The sequence below is a fragment of the Montipora foliosa genome, chromosome 10 (genome assembly GCF_036669935.1).
Source record: "Montipora foliosa isolate CH-2021 chromosome 10, ASM3666993v2, whole genome shotgun sequence".
In the NCBI taxonomy this organism is placed as follows: Eukaryota; Metazoa; Cnidaria; class Anthozoa; order Scleractinia; family Acroporidae; genus Montipora; species Montipora foliosa.
This window is the reverse complement of record NC_090878.1, coordinates 28,458,144-28,477,328: the sequence shown is the minus strand read 5'-3', so window position 1 is coordinate 28,477,328 and position 19,185 is coordinate 28,458,144. Positions and strand designations below refer to the sequence as shown.

Genomic DNA, 19,185 nt, shown 5'->3' with positions numbered 1-19,185 from the left:
GTCCTCAGTCATATACGACACATACGTCAAAATATGGTAGTTCTAAAAATAGAAAGATACGGGAAAGGGTTGACTCAGGCGTACAATACAGATGTAGCTCCGGTTAATGAGCTCCCGGTCTGTGAAAACGCCGCTACAGGAACATAGGGCTGTTCTTGGCTCCTAAACATGGGCTCCAGATAGAACTGAATATGCAAAAGCACGATTCGGTTGCAATTCTCGCCCTGGCCACAAAAGGCCTTTGTTTTCAGAGATGCCATATTCTGCGGGCCCCTTCTTACCTCTCTCATAGAAAAACTCCACCTGTGCAGGGACGGATCGAGGAACTTTTGATAGGGGGGGTCCAAACCTTGACTCAAAAAACGCTACAGAAACTTTTTTCAGATTAGTGGCAAAATAGAATGGCTCTCCATCAAGAGACAAGTCAACCAGTTGAGCAATAATAGGCGATCCTGCAGATGCGAGAATTTTAGACTCAAACAAGTAAAAAAAAAGAAAAAATTCGATTAGGGAAGGGGGGGGGGGTCCGGACCCCCCGACCCTCCCCCTGGATCCGCCACTGCTGTAAGGGACGAATGGGAAGGTAGACTAGGGTGTCAATCTGTGTCCCTCGTTAAGGACAGTGCCTACTAATTCAAAGGTATTTTTGCGCGGTTTTATGAATATGCGGTGTTATTAAAATCCAAAAAGAAAATTGGGGGTCACCACACATTTTTCGAAGATAATCAATCAACAATATTAGCAAAAAGCTTTAACCCTTTCAGCCCCGATAGTGCCAAATGGCACTTATAGATTTTACTCTGTCTAACGCCAGACGATTTTACTCGTCAATGGGGAACCCCTCGGGGCTTAAAGGGTTAAGCTAACAGCGTGAAAAAACTATGTCCCAGTTTAACCCTTTCAGCCCCGATAGTGCCAAATGGCACTTATAGATAGATAGGCTTGGATCATTGGTCATGCTTTTTAAGGGCTGGCATACACATCTCAAAGCAAGCGAAACTCAGTAGCGTTTTGATAATTGGTTGCTTTTGTTAGAACAAAACTTTTCACAAATTAATGAAGTCGTTAATTCATCATTGTGTTTTGCTTGTGTTTTGTACACTACCTCAGACTTTTTGGAATGTGCTAAGACGGTCATTGTAACGAAAGATTATACTTGAAGAAACAACAAGAGAAGCGTTCAAATCCTGTCACAACAGTTCCTAAGAAATACCATTTCGGTTTTGCCATATTTATGTCTACATAGTAAAGACGTCTTGCGAAGTGTCAATTCTGCGCTTCATGTTCTGATCGTAGCCTCCTTGCAGCGCAGCCGTTTTTTGTGTCGGTCCCATTCTCCCGCCCTTAAGACGGCGCTGGTGATTACATTTTTTTATTCACGCTAGGTCTTAACAAAACTTACGATCAAGGCAGTGACTACGATTGCTACTTGCTAAGCTCCTGCGCATACAAACAAAACACTTTTTTAATTAAGCAACAAGTCCGAAATATAAATCAGCAAATATCAGCATCTCAACAAATTCCAGGGTGGTGATTTTTCAACAAGAATCCAACAGAGTAACCACTTTTAATGTATTTAATTCCTTTTAGTGACACCCCATCTAATCATGCAATGTTCGGCTTCTGATTGGACTGTCTAAACGCATGAAAAAACATGTTTGACATCCTTACTTACTGTGCAGTCTGATGATCGCTTACAGCTTGAAACTTTGATTTGGCTGGTTTTTAGGTAAATTATGTATATATATATATATACATCAAGTGATTACTGACAAGTTAAATTTAAACGACGACATAATAATAATCGGTACGCGACAACAGCTTAGCAAAGTTCATATCGAGAAGTTATCAGTCGGTGATGTGAGGGTTGCTCCTGCTTCTGTTGCAAGAAATCTTTTGGAATTTGGTTTGATACCAACCTCAGCTTAGTGACGCACATTGCTAAGACATGCAAGGCTGCTTTTTATCATTTGCATAATGTAAGACGTATTAGGAAGTTTCTTACGATGAAGTCCACCAAGGTACTAATGCATACTTTCATAATGGGACACATCGATTATTGTAACAGTCTTCTTTATGCTTTACCGGCCACTCACATCAAAAAGCTGCAACGAGTGCAAAATGCAGCGGCTAGGCTGATTTGTTCAATTCTGCCCTTTAGCCTCATAAATTGGTTACCAGTTCAATTCAGAATTGATTTTAAGATTTTTGTAATAACTTTCAAGGCCATACATGGTCATGCACCTGAGTACATATGTAATCTTATTCATATTAAGAATCCTTCCACGTATGGTCTTCGGTCTAATTCAGTCTGAAGTTTTCATTAGCACCTCTGTCCACGAAAACGAAGAAAGCACTCGGTGACAGGGCTTTCACTGCTGCTGCACCATCACTTTGGAACAAACTGTCGAGTGAAATACGGGAGGAGGACAATTTTGAACGTTTTAAGTCTAAGTTGAAGAGATTTCTATTTAGAGCAGCTTACCCTATGAAATGTTCGTGATATTTTTTAGTCTTTTTATTATATCCAGAATTTTAAATAACTATTTTTAACTTTTTAAACATGTTTTTTAATCTTTTTACTATTTTTTACTTTGTATATTTATTTGAGGATTTTACAATGCTGTTACTGATATTATTTTTATTATTATTATTATTATTATTATTATTATTATTATTATTATTATGATAAACTTTATTGGTAAAATCATTCAAGGTATATATCAACATCATTGCGGGCACAGCCAAGGCAATGTGGACAAGAATATAAAAGATATATATGTGCATGTTGCATATGTTAGTATAAATCTAAGATAATAACAAGTAGCGATAAATAAGATAAATATTCTAAAAATAAATAAATAAATAAATAATATTGATTGAAAAAAATTAAATTTAAAAATCTCAGCATAATAAAGCTAAAATCTCAGCATGATAAAGCTAAAATCTGCTCTTTCAACTATTATGTTGCTATATTTGTGCATTTGCATAATTACATGCACGAAAATCTCTTAATGATCTCACAGTTCTGAGAAATGACCCATTTTTGGGACCGTTCAATTGTCAACCTTGCTACTTTCGGCCCAGATAACACATTCAGTTCTTTGTCTAGGTCTTTGTAGTATGCACCAAGATAGTCAAATACTATGGTGATAAGCTTCACTTTGTAGCCTGGATACAAGTTCTTTATTCCCAATCTAAGGTCTAATAAGTACTTGTTCTGTTTGCACTTGGTTCTTTCAGCAATTGTTCCTGGTGTGCATATCGTACCTTCCACTAGAGACCATTCTTTGTTCTTCTTGTCTAGTATACTTATATCTGGCTTGTTTGCACCATCCTAGGGACATTTTTCAAGTTGCCATCGTATGTCCCATAATATCTTTGCTTCTTTGTTTTCTTTGCTTGGCTGAGGGTGGGATTGCATATGCCATGGATTATTATTATTAGTATTAGAGAAACAGAAACTATGGGGAAAACCCAAGGAATACGGGATATTTAACCGTGGTAGGAAGAATGGGAAAATTGTGTTAGGGTTTTCTGATGCATAGTTCCTGTTAAAAATAGATTTGACATAAATAAGCATACATTACGTGTGGCGGGAAGAAAGTCACGTGTAAAAGAAGGACTTATAGTCTGAGTTTTGATCGGTTGTCGGATCGCTTCGAGTGTCAAGTTGAGTATTGAGTTTTAGATTTCAACCGTGCTTAAAGGCATGAAACGGTCGAGTGAAGTGGTAATTCGTATGGAAAATTGTAAAGAGATCATTCATCAGGAAATGAATTAAATATACCATAAAGATTCATTACATGGTCCTTTCGAGTCGGAGGAAATACAAGAAGGAGTAGAACAACAAAGCTGTTGCCGTCATCGAAGGATTTTTTGAATTGGAAAAAGGCGAAGTCTACTCAAAAAGGGTGTTTATGGACATTAAGCGTCGTGAATATCGACAAGAACAGGAAAATGAGAGATGCACACAGAACCGTTGTGTACAAAACAGTGGGGAATGTGGAGAAAATTTTGACAGAACACGTGGGAGATTTAACGTCGTTCAGGGAAAAGTTAACGGCTCTGAAAGCTTTGTTGACGACCAAAAAGCTGGATGAAACAATATTAGAGCTCACCAAACCAAAGGAACTGGAGAAAGAAATAGAAGATTCTGGTGAGTTTTGTGAGCACGTTTACAGTATTTTAGCGAAAATCGATTTGAGTTTGGAGAAAGGGAAACATGGCGAACACACACAGGCCCATGCGACAAATCAGGAAAATAGTAGTACCAAAAATACCGAAAGCGCAAAAGTGAAACTACCTAAACTCGAACTCAAATCATTTTCGGGAAATTATCAAGAATGGCAGGGCTTCTGGGACACATTTCAATCTGCTGTCGATGGAAATACTGGCATCTCGGCCATTGAAAAATTCACCTATCTGAAGAGTTGTGTAACAAGCAATGCTGAATCCGCAATTGCTGGACTGCCTCTGACCGCAGACAATTATAAAGTAGCCATTGACATTCTTAAGGACCGATTTGGTAAACCGCAGTGGCTGATATCAAATTATATCGATGCCTTATTGAAACTTCCATCTGTCAATTCAGTGCATGAAACAAAGAGATTACGTGAATTGTTTGACAAGATTGAAATCAACATTCGAGGTTTGAATGCGTTAGGAGTTGAATCACGGTCCTATGGGAATTTATTGGTCCCAGTCGTGATGGAAAAAATCCCCTCAGATTTACGATTGGTTGTAAGCCGTAAGTTTGGCAGTGAGGAATCATGGAATCTTGATGCCTTGTTGAGTGCACTGAAAACTGAGTTGGAAGCCAGGGAAAGATGTACTGCAATGAAAACAAGTGGTGCAAATGCCAATACACCCAGGTTTGAACAGTACAGAGCAAGAAGCAAACAACCCCATTCTGCCTCTGCCCTTTATACAGGCAGTGAGGAATTTACTCAACAATGTGTTTTTTGCAAGAAGAATCACAAACCAATTAACTGCATGACCATCACTGAACCGAAAGCTAGGAGAACAATACTGAGACGAAATGGCAAGTGTTTTGTGTGCCTGAAGGGTGGCCATATCTCCACAAATTGTCCGTCAAAGGCAAAATGCTTTAACTGTGAAGGTAGACACCATGTAACCATTTGTGAAAGAATAAGGAACATTCCAACATCCAGGAATGTAGTTAGTGACGAGGCAACACCACATGGATCTGGATCATCTCAAGATAGGAGCAGAGAAGCTGGAACTTCAGCAATGCACGTTAGAAACAATGCCAACTCTGTGTTGTTACAGGTAGCCCAAGCCTTTGTTTGCAGACCTAATAACCAACAACTTGGATTGAATGCCCATGTGATATTTGATTCCTGTAGCCAGAGATCATACATAACCAGTAAGGCATGTGAACAATTGAACCTACCAACCATTGGTAAGGAGACACTTTTGATCAAAACATTTGGAGATAACTCAGCCTCTGTGAAGGAATGTGATGTTGTGCAATTGTGTGTCAGAACATTGGATGAAATGAATGTGTATATCACCTCATATGTTGTACCAGTAATTTGCAGCCCAGTGTCCAATCAACGGTCTCGAACCACGTTGGAATGCTACCCCTACTTGCAGGGTCTACAACTTGCATGTGATACAAGTGATTCTGTCAGTGTTGATGTGCTGATAGGAGCAGATTATTACTGGTCGTTCTTTACTGGGAACATCATTAAAGGAGATCCCTATGGACCAGTAGCCCTTGAAACCAATTTAGGTTGGGTTTTATCAGGACCAACTATGTGCTTAACATTGACAAGGTCATGCACTGTGAATCTGAGTTCCACGCATGTGTTAAAGATAGAGTCCACAGAGATAAGTGATATGAAGGATGATCTGCAGAAATTTTGGGACTTGGGAACTTTGGGCATTAAGGAACATGAAACTTCAGTCTATGACAAGTTTTCAAATGACATCACATTTACTGGAAAGAGATACCAGGTCAAGTTACCATTCAAGGATAATCACCCCATGTTACCAGACAATTATACAGTGGCATTGCGTAGACTGACAACAATAATCAAGAAGCTCAAGAACCAACCAGAAATTCTGAAGCAGTATGATGGTCTGATTAGAGAGCAACTGCACAGTGGTGTGGTTGAAATGGTACCACAAGATCAAATACCACCGCCTGGAGATGTCCACTATCTTCCACACAGGACAGTAGTGAGACTTGACAGAGATACAACTAAGGTGAGAGTTGTTTACGATTCCTCATCTAAGGTGTTTGGGCCTAGTTTAAATGACTGTCTGCACATTGGACCTTCTCTTAATCCCTTGCTATTTGACATTTTGCTGAAGTTCAGAGTCCATGAAGTTGCCCTAACTGCAGACATTGAGAAGGCGTTTTTGAACATTGAGATTGATCCTGAACACAGGGACTTTGTGAGATTTTTATGGGTTGAAGATCCGAATAAGGAAAGTCCAGAAGTCATGGTACTACGTTTTGCACGTGTGGTATTTGGTGTAAACTCAAGTCCTTTCATTCTAAATGCCACAATCAGACACCATTTGAACACATGTTTGCCAGTGGACAGTGCACTTGCAAGAGAGCTGTTGAAGTCTTTATATGTTGATGACTATGTGTCTGGAAATGGTGACGTGGATAGTGCGTTCAAATTGGCTAAGAAGATAAAGCTCTGTCTTAAGTCAGGAGGCTTCAATATGAGAAAGTGGAGTAGCAATTCAGAAAGTCTGCTGAAATCACTGGAACAAGATGAAGCTTTCAGTGATGACTTTGAAAAGAGCAATGGACCTAGAGTAGAAGAAGAAGACGAAAGCTTCTCTAAATTAGTTTTCAAGCAAAGTACAGGAAAGGAGCAAAAGGTTTTGGGAATGCTTTGGAACCCAACCCAAGGTGAACTGATTTATGATCTGAACAAGACATTGGGAGATGTAGATGCCCAACCAGCAACAAGAAGATTGATTCTCAGTACAGCTACAAGGTTTTTTGACCCCTTGGGGTTGATAGCTCCGGTCATTCTTCCATTTAAGATGATGTTTCAGAAACTTTGGAAGGCTTGAAAAGACTGGGACGAGTTGGTCGATGCTGAACTCAATCACCAGTGGCTGGCGACTCTATCGGATTTGAGACAGGCTGGAAGAGTGAGCTTTAAGAGATGTTATGCCAAGGGATTGAATGGAGACAAGGTCAATTCAGTCCAACTTCACTGTTTTGCTGACGCATCGAAAAAGGCTTATGGAACTGTGGTCTACATGAGAGTAGAGTATGAGGCGAGGGTGGAATGGCAGATAGTATCTTCGAAGACAAGAGTTGCACCATTAGCTAAACAAACTATCCCTCGTCTGGAGTTGCTGTCCAACTTAACTGCGACCAGATCGTTGAACAGCGTGAGTCAAGCATTAGACGGCGTAAAAATTGACGATGTTTTTAACTGGACAGATTCCATGATTTCGCTGTGGTGGATCACAAACACTGATAAGGAGTACAAGCAGTTTGTCGAGAACCGAGTGGCCGAAATTCGAAGGAATTCACACCCTGAGCAGTGGAGGTACTGTCCCACAGCAGACAATCCAGCTGATATAGCGTCCAGAGGAATCAAGTCTACTGAGTTGAAAGAAAGCAGCCTGTGGTTACATGGACCCGACTTCCTGTCTAAGACTAGTCAGCAGTGGCCAGTTCAACCGACAGTTGTACAAGCCAGAGAGGATTTAAGCGAACTGAAATCCTTTAAACCAGCTGTTTCCAGCTTAGTCACCACGTGCGTTGAAGGGAAGGAAGGAGAAGCGAGTCTAGATAACGTAATCAATCTTGAGAACTTTAGTTCTTTAACCAAGCTTCTAAGAGTGACTGTGTTGGTTGTGTTGTTTATTGAGAAATTGAAGAGGACGAGGTCCCGAGAAGGAACGGAAGAAGATTTTACGAAATTATACAGACAAGCAGAGATGTTGTGGATTAGGCACGTTCAGCAAGAGATCTCAAAAAGCGACAAGTATCCACAGATGAAGTCATCATTAGGACTTTATCGAGACGAAGAAGGGATACTACGATGTCGAGGAAGAATTGGCATGTCTTCCCTACCGTACGATACACGATTTCCGATACTGTTGCCGAGAAGTCAATATTTCACTAAGTTGGTGATTTTCAAGTGCCATGATCAAGTGATGAACAATGGAGTGGCAGAGACCTTGGTTCAAGTTAGGTCACGGTATTGGATTGTGAAGGGCAGACAAACGGTGAAGAGTATAATCAACAAGTGTGTACTGTGCAAGAAACTTGAAGGTCGTCCATATGGAACGCCACCTACCTCTCAACTTCCAGGGTTCAGATTGTCCGACGAATTTGCATTTACAAGTATAGGAGTTGACTTTGCGGGCCCTGTTTATGTCAAGGACATTTATCACAAGAGTGATGATATGAACAAGGCATACATCGTGTTATACACATGTGCCTCCAGTCGTGCAGTTCATCTCGACGTCGTCCCGAGGTTGACAACCGAAGCTTTCGTGAGAAGTTTTAAAAGGTTCATTGCCAGACGAGGTGTTCCAAATCTTGTAGTGTCAGATAATGGATCCACTTTCAAGAGTGAAGAGCTGAAGAAGTTGCTAGCAGACCACCGCATAGAATGGAAATTTAATGTCGCGTTAGCTCCTTGGTGGGGAGGATTTTTTGAACGTCTCGTTAGATCAACTAAACGCTGTCTCAAGAAAACCTTAGGAACCGCGAGAGTCAGCTATGAAGAATTGCTCTCTGTTGTTGTGGAAATAGAGGGAATACTGAATTCACGACCTCTCACGTACGTGGATGATGAATTACGAAGTCCGTTGACGCCGTCACAATTGGTTATTGGTCGTCGCCTGTTGAGTAAAGAAGAGAAAACTCGCTCGGAAGCGCCTCAGACCAGAAGTGAATTGTCAAGACGTGCGAAGTATCTGACAACTGTTCTATGGCAGTTTTGGAGACGTTGGCAGAAGGAGTATTTGACAGAGTTACGTGTCCATCATAATTACCAACTGAAAAACAGGCAACCAACTGTCAATGTAGGAGACGTTGTTTGCATTCACAAGGACAGGACGCCGAGACTATTTTGGAATATGGGAGTGGTCAAAGCCCTCATTACAGGACGAGATGGATTTCACCGAGCAGCAGTGGTGAGAACTCGAAGTGGAGATCGAGTAATCGACGTGACAAGACCCTTAGAGAAGTTGTTTCCTGTAGAAACTGGATTAGGGACCGTTCATTTTTTATGAGAAAGGGGGGGCTCGTGGGATTTTGGGGGGGGGAGGGGCACAAAAAAAATTGGCTTGAAAGGGGGGGCCAGCCGAAAAAAAATGAAGGAAAAGGGGGGTTGGACGAAAAAATTAGATTAAAAATAGGATAAGAGATTTTACAAATTGAGGAACAAATTGACCTCTTTTATTTATAACAAGTATACTAAAACATTTCCAGGATATTCAAGAAAACTTCTCAACAGCTTTTTGTATATTTTATAATAACAGTGAACGTACCATAATAACAGTCTTGAATAGTAACAACTTTCTTTTCATTCATAAAAATGTTGTTGTCAAGTGCATATTAAACAAAGACCAATAATTTGAGTCCTGTAATTGGAACTGACCTCGTTACCAAGGCTTTTTCTGAGAAATTTAATGGGAGGGGCATGAAACTACTACAAGGTGTCCAATTCATCATTTTCGACGTTCTCTTTGATCTGGTCGTCGCTATCTTCCTCTTCTTCTTCCTCCTGTTCTTCTTCGTTGTCTTCCCCTTCTTCCTCTTCTTCGTCGTTTTCTTCTTCATCCTTGTTCGTGTCTCCGACGTTTGAGCTATAATCTTCAGGATGTAGGAAACAATACATCCTGTTTCTTACTTCTGGCTTAAGGTTGGTAATCAGCCTGCTTCCTGCCGCGTTGCTGAAGTAGTTTGATTGCAGTAGGTGAGCGATGAATGCTGCATCCCGTGTTAGCAACACTGCTGCTACATCTTTAACTTTTATGCATGCTTCCGGGATTGTCAGGGAGGGAGGATAAAGAAGACAACTGGGAAGCTCTTTTGCAAGGGGATTTGCAACGCAGATATGATAAACGCGTCGGACGTTGTTTTCAAACCGTTTGCGTTTTCTGCTCTTTGATTTCCTACGGTTTTCTTTTAATTTTCTTTTTTTTGACACATAGTTTCCTGTGAGACCCTTGAAGATCTGGTCGAAGGTCTCCTTCTTTTTTTCGAGGTTTTCTAATTCCCCTGAAACATTTAGCAGCTTTGCTTCAATCCTAGCGATGTGCTCCACATTGAAGTCATGGTGGAATTTCTTGTCATGCTTCAGGGTAATGCCATTCGCCTGGAAGAGCACGGAGTCATGATCACTGAGAATTTTTAACAGCTCTTTCAGTTTCTCAACAGCCTCTTTGTGTTCTTTTATAACGTAGTTCAGTCTCCGTCCATCACTTGGTCTTAACTGGTACTCTGGTTGTAGCAGTTCTCCTAACCTCTCCGAGCAACCATCTGCCCTTTGAAAAGCGGCCTCCTCTGACATCAAAAGATCAAACTGCCTGGATCGTTCAGCAGTGAATCGCTTTTTAAAGGATTCGTCGCTTTCACCATCCTTTCGCATCTTGATATGAGATTTGGAGACAAATTCATTGTGCAACCAAAGTTTGTGGTTGACTATCTCCAGCATCCCGAGGTCATGGAGTTCAAAAAAAAGAAGAGACTGGAGGAAAGGGCAAGGGAAAGTAGGGAGGCAAGAGAAAAGTCCTATGAAGATTATCGTTGGGTTAATTTGTGTGAAGATGCCACCAAGCTAAAAAAGCTCCGTGTTCCAGAATTGAACAAATACTTAAAACATCATGGGCTATTAAAACAGCATCAGAAGAGCAACAAGAATGACAAAGTGAAGACAATTATGGGACACTTCTTGCGAATGAATACGCTCAGAACTGGACAAGCCGAAGTGGGAGGCAGGAATGAATCAGGTCAACTAAACAGCAGTGATGAAAGCAATGAGGGAGAGGAAACTGATGATGACTACAAGAGTGATGCCCCTGACTCTGAAGACGACTCAAATGATGTCGTTCTTGCTTTTATCGCCTCAGATGAGGAATACGCAGACGAGCGGCCAGCTACAACACGCTCAGGACGAGCTGTAACAAGAAGAGCAGAAATTGACTTTTCATTCTTTTGAGTGATTTGTTAAAAGCAGCTTTCTAGCTTTCAGGTTTCTTTCAATAAATTATGTGAAATGTAACAAAACGAAATTTTAATGCTGCAGTAACTTTTAACACCATATGTATTTTTTATTCAAGGGGGGGGGGCCTTCCAAAAAATTACTCTGATGACGGGGGGGGGGGGGGAGGCAGGAGGAAAAAAAATCGGAAATTGGGGGGGGGGGGGGGGTCATACAATTTTCAAATTACACTCCTCCAAATTCCACCAGCCCCCCCTACCCCATAAAAAATGAACGGTCCCTTAGGAGTACATGAACGTCAGAAAGGGAACACTAATTTTCCAATTACCTTTGTGGGAAACGCTGAACAAGAACACGTAGCTGAACATTAAGGATTGCAAAATAAACAGTGATGAACCCTCTGTTTTTTTTTCTGTTTCTGTCGCTACGAACTTCAGTCGTTAATTGTTGATTGACCCTTGTCAATCAAGGAGGGGAGTGTGTTAAAAATAGATTTGACATAAATAAGCATACATTACGTGTGGCGGGAAGAAAGTCACGTGTAAAAGAAGGACTTATAGTCTGAGTTTTGATCGGTCGTCGGATCGCTTCGAGTGTCAAGTTGAGTATTGAGTTTTAGATTTCAACCGTGCTTAAAGGCCTGAAACGGTCGAGTGAAGTGGTAATTCGTATGGAAAATTGTAAAGAGATCATTCACCAGGAAATGAATTAAATATACCATAAACATTCATTACAGTTCCCTCAAATGGAACCGGAAACTATTGGGGAAAGCAAATTGATTACAATTTCATGTAGAACGTTAAGACTAACGTAACGTGAGAAACAGTAATTATGCGACTCATTTTTATTTATATATAGATTATCTTTTGTACGCATCTTTTCCGCGATGCATTCAGCTGCTATGAGAAACAGTAACTATGCGGCTCATTTTTATTTATATATAGATTATCTTTTGTAAATAGGTTTTGTAAATAAGTTTAATGAGCTTTATATATTATAACTACTTGTGATTAAGGTATATTAAGTTTCTCTCGATATTGTAATTTTTCTTTCCATATTGTAATGCGCCTGTGAGCATCTCTCAATGTAACAGACGCACTATAAGTAATAAATTATTATTATTATTATTATTATTACTATCTCTTAACTAATCTCTTAAGACTTTTCAGACGTTCCGAAAACTTAGTAAATTTTCCTGTTGAGGAAGTCCCCGTCCCCCGGGGGTCCTCGTAATAGTCTCCTTCGCAGCCGTTGCGTGACGACCCTAATAACGGGCTGCGAAGGAGATTATCCCCGTAACTGTTCGGGCCCGAAAAGCCATTTGTGAGACTGCCAATCGCTCGCTTTAAAACGCGAGTGATCTTTTAGTATGCTAGTATCTATTAGTAGCAGTCTTTTAGTACGTATTCAAGATGACTGAACGCAAAATAATCGCGAAAGTTTTTAATCCCTACTGAGGGAATTGTGACTCCCGAAAACTCTCGGGACTTTCGGGAAACGGGCCCCAGGCTCTCTCTCTTATGAAATATTTATTCGATCCCATAATACCATTTAACAAACAACAGATCACTTTGCTAAACACTTGAGGGATTACGAGATAACTTTCGGTGTCAAAGGAGTTTTTTGGTCGAATATGTCAACGAAATCCGATGACCTTCGTTCCAAAAGAGATCCTAGCTCGTTGGAAATCAGTTCCAGGACAAGTTATGATTTGAGAAAGAGAGCCAGAGTCTCGTTGATAGTCAGCCATCCATATGAATCAACGTCTGAGGTAACGATGAAAGTTCTTCTTTTGATTTGTTTTAAGTAGTTTTTGATCAATGTACTTTAATATTTCCTTACTTTTGACAGTCAAAGCTTTAATTCTAGATGATGAACTATCTTAAATCGCGAACTCTTAAAATTTTAATGGTACCTTTGGGCAGGCACATAAAATTATCGAATGCAAGTCAGTTCTATCGAAAGTTGTTTCGATCGAAGTTCGTTTCGATCGACAAAAGTCGATTCGATCGAAGACAAGAGTCAGTTCGATCGAAGACTGTAACTATTGCGAGAAAGAAACGCCGGCAACAAAGGAAATCACGAACTGAATCCAGACAATTCGCCCCACGGACAATTAACCCCGACAGTTAGCCCCACGATCATGATGCTGGACAGTCAGCCTTCAATGTAGAACACGGGTTAACCACTCTCTGTTGGTGCAGCTGTTAATTCAAAAGCAAAAATCGAAAGCTTTCTTTTTGATCTTTGAAATGGTTGAAAAGCTTTGCATTATCCATACCTGTTAGCACAGGCCACCCAAACACATAATTTGAATGTTCAGTCAACGTAACGGTTTGTAGGGTTTATACATGTATGGAAAACATGAAATGCAGAAAAAAAAATTGGCTAATCCTAGTTTACAGCGAGGAAAATAAATGAAATAAACTTACTCTTCACCTTGTGTCCTTGTGTCGATTTGAGGCGTCCTGGGCTACTTTTAAAATTTGCTCTTATCCTTCATTAATAGAAGACAAGGCTGGAAACTCACAACCTCTGAAGTCACTGATCACTCCGCGATCAAGGATGATTTAATCCTAAAAATCGGCCTGATTGGGCCTTTTGTCCACTCTCACTTGAAGATCACTAACAAACGATATACATGTAGCATAAAGGCCCAGAGTCCCAAAACAATCTCCACATGCTTGGAGAACAAGCCAGTTTTCACGAAGAACCCGCTGATTTCTCCAACCTCAAGAAGCGTTAGCTTTTGGGACAGGACACGATCGTTGGCTTGGTGACAATTTCACTTCTCTCTAGGGGAAGGTATCCAAGATCAAACCTCGCCTATCTGGATCTTTTCTCTATGGATTCAGTAACTGAATGCAGTGAAATTACTCACACCGAAGTGAGATTGCAACACTGATTTCTGAGTTTGAGAAATCTAAAAATGATGTATTAATAGCCAAATTTAAGGATAATCTTTCACCAGCTATTGGGAAGGATGATGAAGACGTTTTTCAGAGGGAGTGGTTTTGAAAATTGAAGGAGAATTCAGAAGGTTGTGGATCTTGAGGAGCTGTTATTTTGCTTTAAAAAACTCATTAGTAGCTCTTTACTCCAGATTTTCAAACTACATGTACCAGACAAAAATGGCTATGTATACCAGTAACTATTATTGGTTGTCTGGGAAAGATGTGGAATGATTATTGTAAAGAGGACAGGGAGTGTTTGATTATTTTAAATTTTCAGGTTTCACCAAGTGAAGAAAAGACCATAGAGGATTTTGAAGTCCCTGCAACTGGGTCACAGTCTTCTTTAGAATTTGCTCCTCAGTCACAGGTTAGAGCTTTTCTGTTTCTTTTTATCTTGTTTCCCCCATTTTCTTACTTCACCTCTTTCAAATGGCCGGCTGTGGTCCCTGCAGTACATGAGATATCAGATGCAGTCAATGTACTTACATGTAGGCGTTACCAGGTATTTTAGGTTTTTGTTCTTTTTGCAAGACATCATCTGCATCTTAGTGTGGTTTGAAGAGAAAAAGACACAGTTAAGGCTTGTCTATTTGTTTTATAATGTGGTTTTAGTTTTACTCACATTTGTGGAAAATTGGTTACTGCACCATGGAGAAAAGCAATTTCCTGTATTTTGGGTATCAAATTGTACAGCTGTATGCAATTAGGGTACAACTGTACCTTTCACCGATCTTAAAAATTGTTGAACGTCAGATGTTGTCTTAATTTTTCTTGAAAATTCTATGAATTTCATTTGCAATTTCTTGAATTTCACACCACTTTCAATGTCGTGGACAAGGAGGCAATCTTTTTGTGCAGACTTTAGCGTCTTTCTTTCTGATATCCACCAACTTTAAAAGAACCTTAAAAGCTAGCAACAGCATGACAATGTACTGAGTTGAAATGTAATATTAATTTTTTTGGGCTCCTTTGCACAATGCACGGAATTGTTTAGTTTTCTTTTTTTTTCTTTGTTGGATTCAGCCCCATTACACAAAGTTGCAAAGTGCAGCTTTAAAATTACATCTTACATTATTTTGAGTGAGATGCGGGACTCCCGAGGGTTCCCCATTGACGAGTAAAATTGTCTGGTGTTAGAAAGAGTAAAATACTAAGTCTGGCCAGTTCAGGCCGGTTTGGGTGTCATAGGGTTTTAATGGGGACGTGTATAGTTTTTCAGTGAGTGATTAACCCATTAACTGTCGGACCTCTGGGCCAAAACCCTGCAGGGGCAACAAAAAGGAAATCAGAATGCAAGTCAACTGCATTAGGGAATGTGCCTTTTTTGATCTACAGTTACAGTATTTTATGTTAAGCAAAACGGTAAGATAATGTCACTTAAGTCTGCATATGGTACCGTATAATATAATTATTCCATGTTTTTAAAGGAAGAACTGAAGAAAATTTATCGGGAAAGGCCGTGGAGATGCAGGAGAAAATCTGAAAGTTGGGTAAGTTATGGAGATAATATTATGGTTTCTAAGCTTACTTGTATGTAATTTGAATCAAGATGGTCATAGTAAGAGACAACAGTGATAAATTATTGTTGCACAAAATAATTATAAAGACTTATTGACAAATTTGCTGATAGAATTTTGTGGAAGTTGGCATACAGGTATGTGTAAAACTTTCAAATCTTTGGTCTTTTGTTAAGGGGACTACATTTGTACAAGCATTGTGTGTTACAGTAGTTTGCTTTTATGACACAAGGCTAGTCTAGAAGAGGTCTTTAAATCAGAAATTATGTAGTTTGTTCATCGATTAGCATTCTGCGAGTATTTACTGAAATGGATTCCAACTTGGAATAATTTGGCCTGCTTTGTCAGGCTCTAGATCATCATCTGAAAGAAATAGCCAACAAGTCACCATGTATTGAATTATTTTATTCTTGAACATTGGGATTATTTCGTCATAAGAGTATTTCACACATGATTGAAGCAACAAGGAGTGATTCTTGTCAAGTTTTTAGAAGTGCAAAATTCCAGTGACATGGTAGCCACAAGTACTGGGTCACAAAACTGTGATCACAATAATTCAATTTCATTGACAGAGGTACATGTACCGGTAGTTGTAAAGTAAAATTTACCTCCAGTATGAAAATTGAAAATGCCAGCAAGCAAGGGACACTTCATTTTAATTGCTTTTCCTTAAAGATCATGACAGTTACAATGTACAGCCATTTTTCAAAAGAAAAAGAAAAAAAAAAAAGAAAAATCAGTTGTGACTGACAGTATTTTACCGTAGAATTGTCAGAAGGGCTTTTAGCTGAGAATTTGGACGTGTGTGCTACACTTTCCATTCCTCAGCTGCTTGTGCTAGGTAAAGTACTATAATTATTGTCTGGATGGCAGCAGCTAAAATTGAACCATGCACTAGTTCAAGTTGTGGAGCTTGATCTGTAGTTGAGACTTTTCATAGCATGTTTAATGAAAATTAATTTATGTTTCTTACATAGTTGCATGTAAACGGCAAATGCAGGCAGGGGTAGTTTAAGCAAATTTTGGTCGTGATGTGTGGAATTGCATTTCTTTTCCTTATTTTGTCAGGATTCAGAGGAAAGTGAGGAAGAGGAATTCACTGAGGAACAGTGGAAGCAATCAGAAGCACATAAGTTGTTGCTGAACGACTTTGTAACTATTGCAAAGCAGTTGAGCACAAGCTAATTGGCCTTATTCAACAGTGGCTTTGTATACTTTGATTGGAAAAAGAGTTCCTTATGAAACAATTACTGTGACCAGCTCAATATGTAAATTCACATGACTCGTCACTTTCTAGTGGTTTAATGTTTTTTATGACATAGAGGGCAAAATTACTTAATGCTGATTGGCTGAATCAGACGGCATTTTTCATCAATTTTGGTAATAATATTGACCCGGGGGAAATTACTTTCATTATTTTCATGTGATACGCCTGGTTTTATTGCTTGACGTGTTATAAAAATATAAAATTCATTCGCCTGATTCGTGCGTTTTACAGTTTATTACCGCTAACTTAACTCTGAAATGGCTTCCTACGAAACTGCGCAACAGTGTACGTTTTTGGCCTTCTTAACAAAAGAAAATTTTGCCTTTTATATTATAAACAAGGAATCGTATGTTTCCTCGTAAAGTTAAGGATTAATATCACTCGTACATGTATTTTCAGATGTGGCAGAAATTGCATGAGTCGCTGTTCGACTCGGGCATTTTCTGCAACCTCTGGGAATACGCGTGATATTAATCCTCTAATTTAGTCGACCCCATGCGGTTACTATACTAATGGAAAGTGCACCATTTGCTCAATAATGAAGGGGGTACAGATGGCATGTAATGTAAAAGAGATACAGTAAAGGGAAATTTATACCCACATGCATTCCGATGTTGTCCGAAATACTTTAGGTTTGGTTATTTCACATTGCTGTTGAAAGGCGAATGCTTCTGAATGTAAAGATGGATTTACAATGCCTGTGAGCAATGTAAGTACATGTGTAACTCGTGTAAGCCAGTAAGGCTTTGTAAATGATATATGAAGATGTATAATAAACTTCAACACAAAACTAAGCTAAAATGTGCGTGCAAACTACTGTTTTTGTACATTTATTATGCGTATTTGCATGTGACACTTATGCTTCGTTAGCTGTTGTCGTCGTGAAATAATAGGGAGCTGAAGCACGCGCGTTTTTGAGACGTGGACGGCAACCGGAAGTGAGCTGTTTTCCCTTTTAACCTGTTTTCACGCATTCGCATTTATATTGCTAAGTATCTTTTCTCCATGAGAGATGATTAGTATAAAAATCTGGGAGACACCACTGTCCTGGCACGCGAAATTTTCTCTTCTGGTTGCCGTCCGCGTCTCAAAAACGCCCGTGCTTAAGCTCCCTAATATTAAGCTTGGTAATGCTGATAAACATGAAATAAGGGAGGTCTGTTCAGCTTCAGTGGCAAGGAGAAATTAGATGTGTTAAGCACTTTTGCAGTCTCGGAGGTTGGAAGAGAGGGAGTGAAGAGTGCCCAGTTTGTCACAAGTTGCACAAAAAAAAAAAAACGTCAACACATGATAGAAAAAACAATCTTTGCTCTTATCCTGTTTCCTTGTTTTTTTCCTTTAATTTGACCATTTTTTGACCATTTTCTTCTAATATTACTGCCTTCCAAACGATCGAAACCAAACAAAACTTTATTTTCTGTGTATTGCACACAAATTGGCGGTGTGAGACAGGTTAAGGAAAGCACAACTGTTCTGTATTCTATGATTACCTCATTAGACTCGGAGCAAAGCATCCCATCTGGGGTGGTGATTGCAAGGCAGACTGGGGAGTGCTCTAACCCCCTCTTCTCTCTGTAGATATTCGTACTTCCCAGATTCCATGCACTATTCCCTAGTTATTTAATGGCATTCTATGGAATACGGGTGAATATTTCAAGAGAAATGTTTGTTATTTGTTTACAACGAGCTTTTAGTGTACAAAACAAAATTTAAGTGAAATATTCACCCATATTCCATTAAAAAAAAACCATTTAATGACGATGCTGTCATCCTACAAATATTTCACATTCAGCCAACAATAACCCTTACCGAGACGATGAAGCCATTTTCTCGACAAACGTGCTGGTATGATTTCCAGCTCGTTCCCCACCTAATTATTATATCCTCAAAATATTTTGAATTTCTTTGGCTGAATTCAAATTTTGAGCGATCTGATTGGGCTCTACGTTTTATGAAGCACCGCTCTGCATTCATGGGAAACGCTTAGCTGTGATTGGCAGATGTATAATATTTATCCACCATGGTGTATGTTAAACAAAAGCGTGTGATCTCGGAAGACACTCACTAAAGTAGTGTTTTTTTTTATCGAGGCAATTATCAAACTCTGGTTCAACGGTATGATCTTGTGAATGAACTTGAGGGCTCTAACTTTGAATATAGATCCCAGTTAGCTCAGTCGGTAGAGCATCAGACTTTTAATCTGAGGGTCTTGGGTTCAAGTCCCATATCGGGCGAATGAATCGGATCACGTTGGTCCAACT

The 19,185-nt window shown here is 39.6% G+C and overlaps 3 protein-coding genes and 1 non-coding gene across 4 annotated transcripts; all 4 read left to right on the top strand.

Moving 5' to 3' along the window:
• The first annotated feature begins 3,960 nt into the window (after window positions 1-3,960).
• LOC137972733 (uncharacterized) lies at window positions 3,961-7,065 on the top strand. The gene has a single exon (XM_068819453.1). It carries the CDS (start codon window positions 3,961-3,963, stop codon window positions 7,063-7,065), a length of 3,105 nt encoding a protein of 1,034 aa, XP_068675554.1.
• Window positions 7,066-7,257: 192 nt separating this feature from the next.
• Window positions 7,258-9,252, top strand: LOC137972732 (uncharacterized). The gene has a single exon (XM_068819452.1). The coding sequence runs from the start codon at window positions 7,258-7,260 to the stop codon at window positions 9,250-9,252; it is 1,995 nt and encodes a 664-aa protein (XP_068675553.1).
• A 3,480-nt stretch (window positions 9,253-12,732) lies between these two features.
• LOC137973951 (uncharacterized) lies at window positions 12,733-17,742 on the top strand. The gene is made up of 4 exons (XM_068820858.1): window positions 12,733-12,957; window positions 14,418-14,507; window positions 15,568-15,630; window positions 16,726-17,742. Exons 1-4 carry the CDS (start codon window positions 12,820-12,822, stop codon window positions 16,840-16,842), a joined length of 408 nt encoding a protein of 135 aa, XP_068676959.1. The 5' UTR covers window positions 12,733-12,819; the 3' UTR covers window positions 16,843-17,742.
• Window positions 17,743-19,085: 1,343 nt separating this feature from the next.
• Window positions 19,086-19,158, top strand: Trnak-uuu (transfer RNA lysine (anticodon UUU)). The gene has a single exon. It is a non-coding gene; the product is annotated as a tRNA-Lys (tRNA).
• Window positions 19,159-19,185: the final 27 nt, after the last annotated feature.

Excerpts from the sequence above, each read along its gene's own strand:
- LOC137972732 (XM_068819452.1), top strand. The coding sequence starts at position 7,258 with ATGAGAGTAGAGTATGAGGCGAGGGTGGAATGGCAGATAGTATCTTCG.
- LOC137973951 (XM_068820858.1), top strand. The coding sequence starts at position 12,820 with ATGTCAACGAAATCCGATGACCTTCGTTCCAAAAGAGATCCTAGCTCG. Across the intron at positions 14,508-15,567 it reads AATTTGCTCCTCAGTCACAG|GAAGAACTGAAGAAAATTTA; the intron begins GTTAGAGCTTTT and ends ATGTTTTTAAAG. Across the intron at positions 15,631-16,725 it reads GGAGAAAATCTGAAAGTTGG|GATTCAGAGGAAAGTGAGGA; the intron begins GTAAGTTATGGA and ends TTATTTTGTCAG.
- LOC137972733 (XM_068819453.1), top strand. The coding sequence starts at position 3,961 with ATGAGAGATGCACACAGAACCGTTGTGTACAAAACAGTGGGGAATGTG.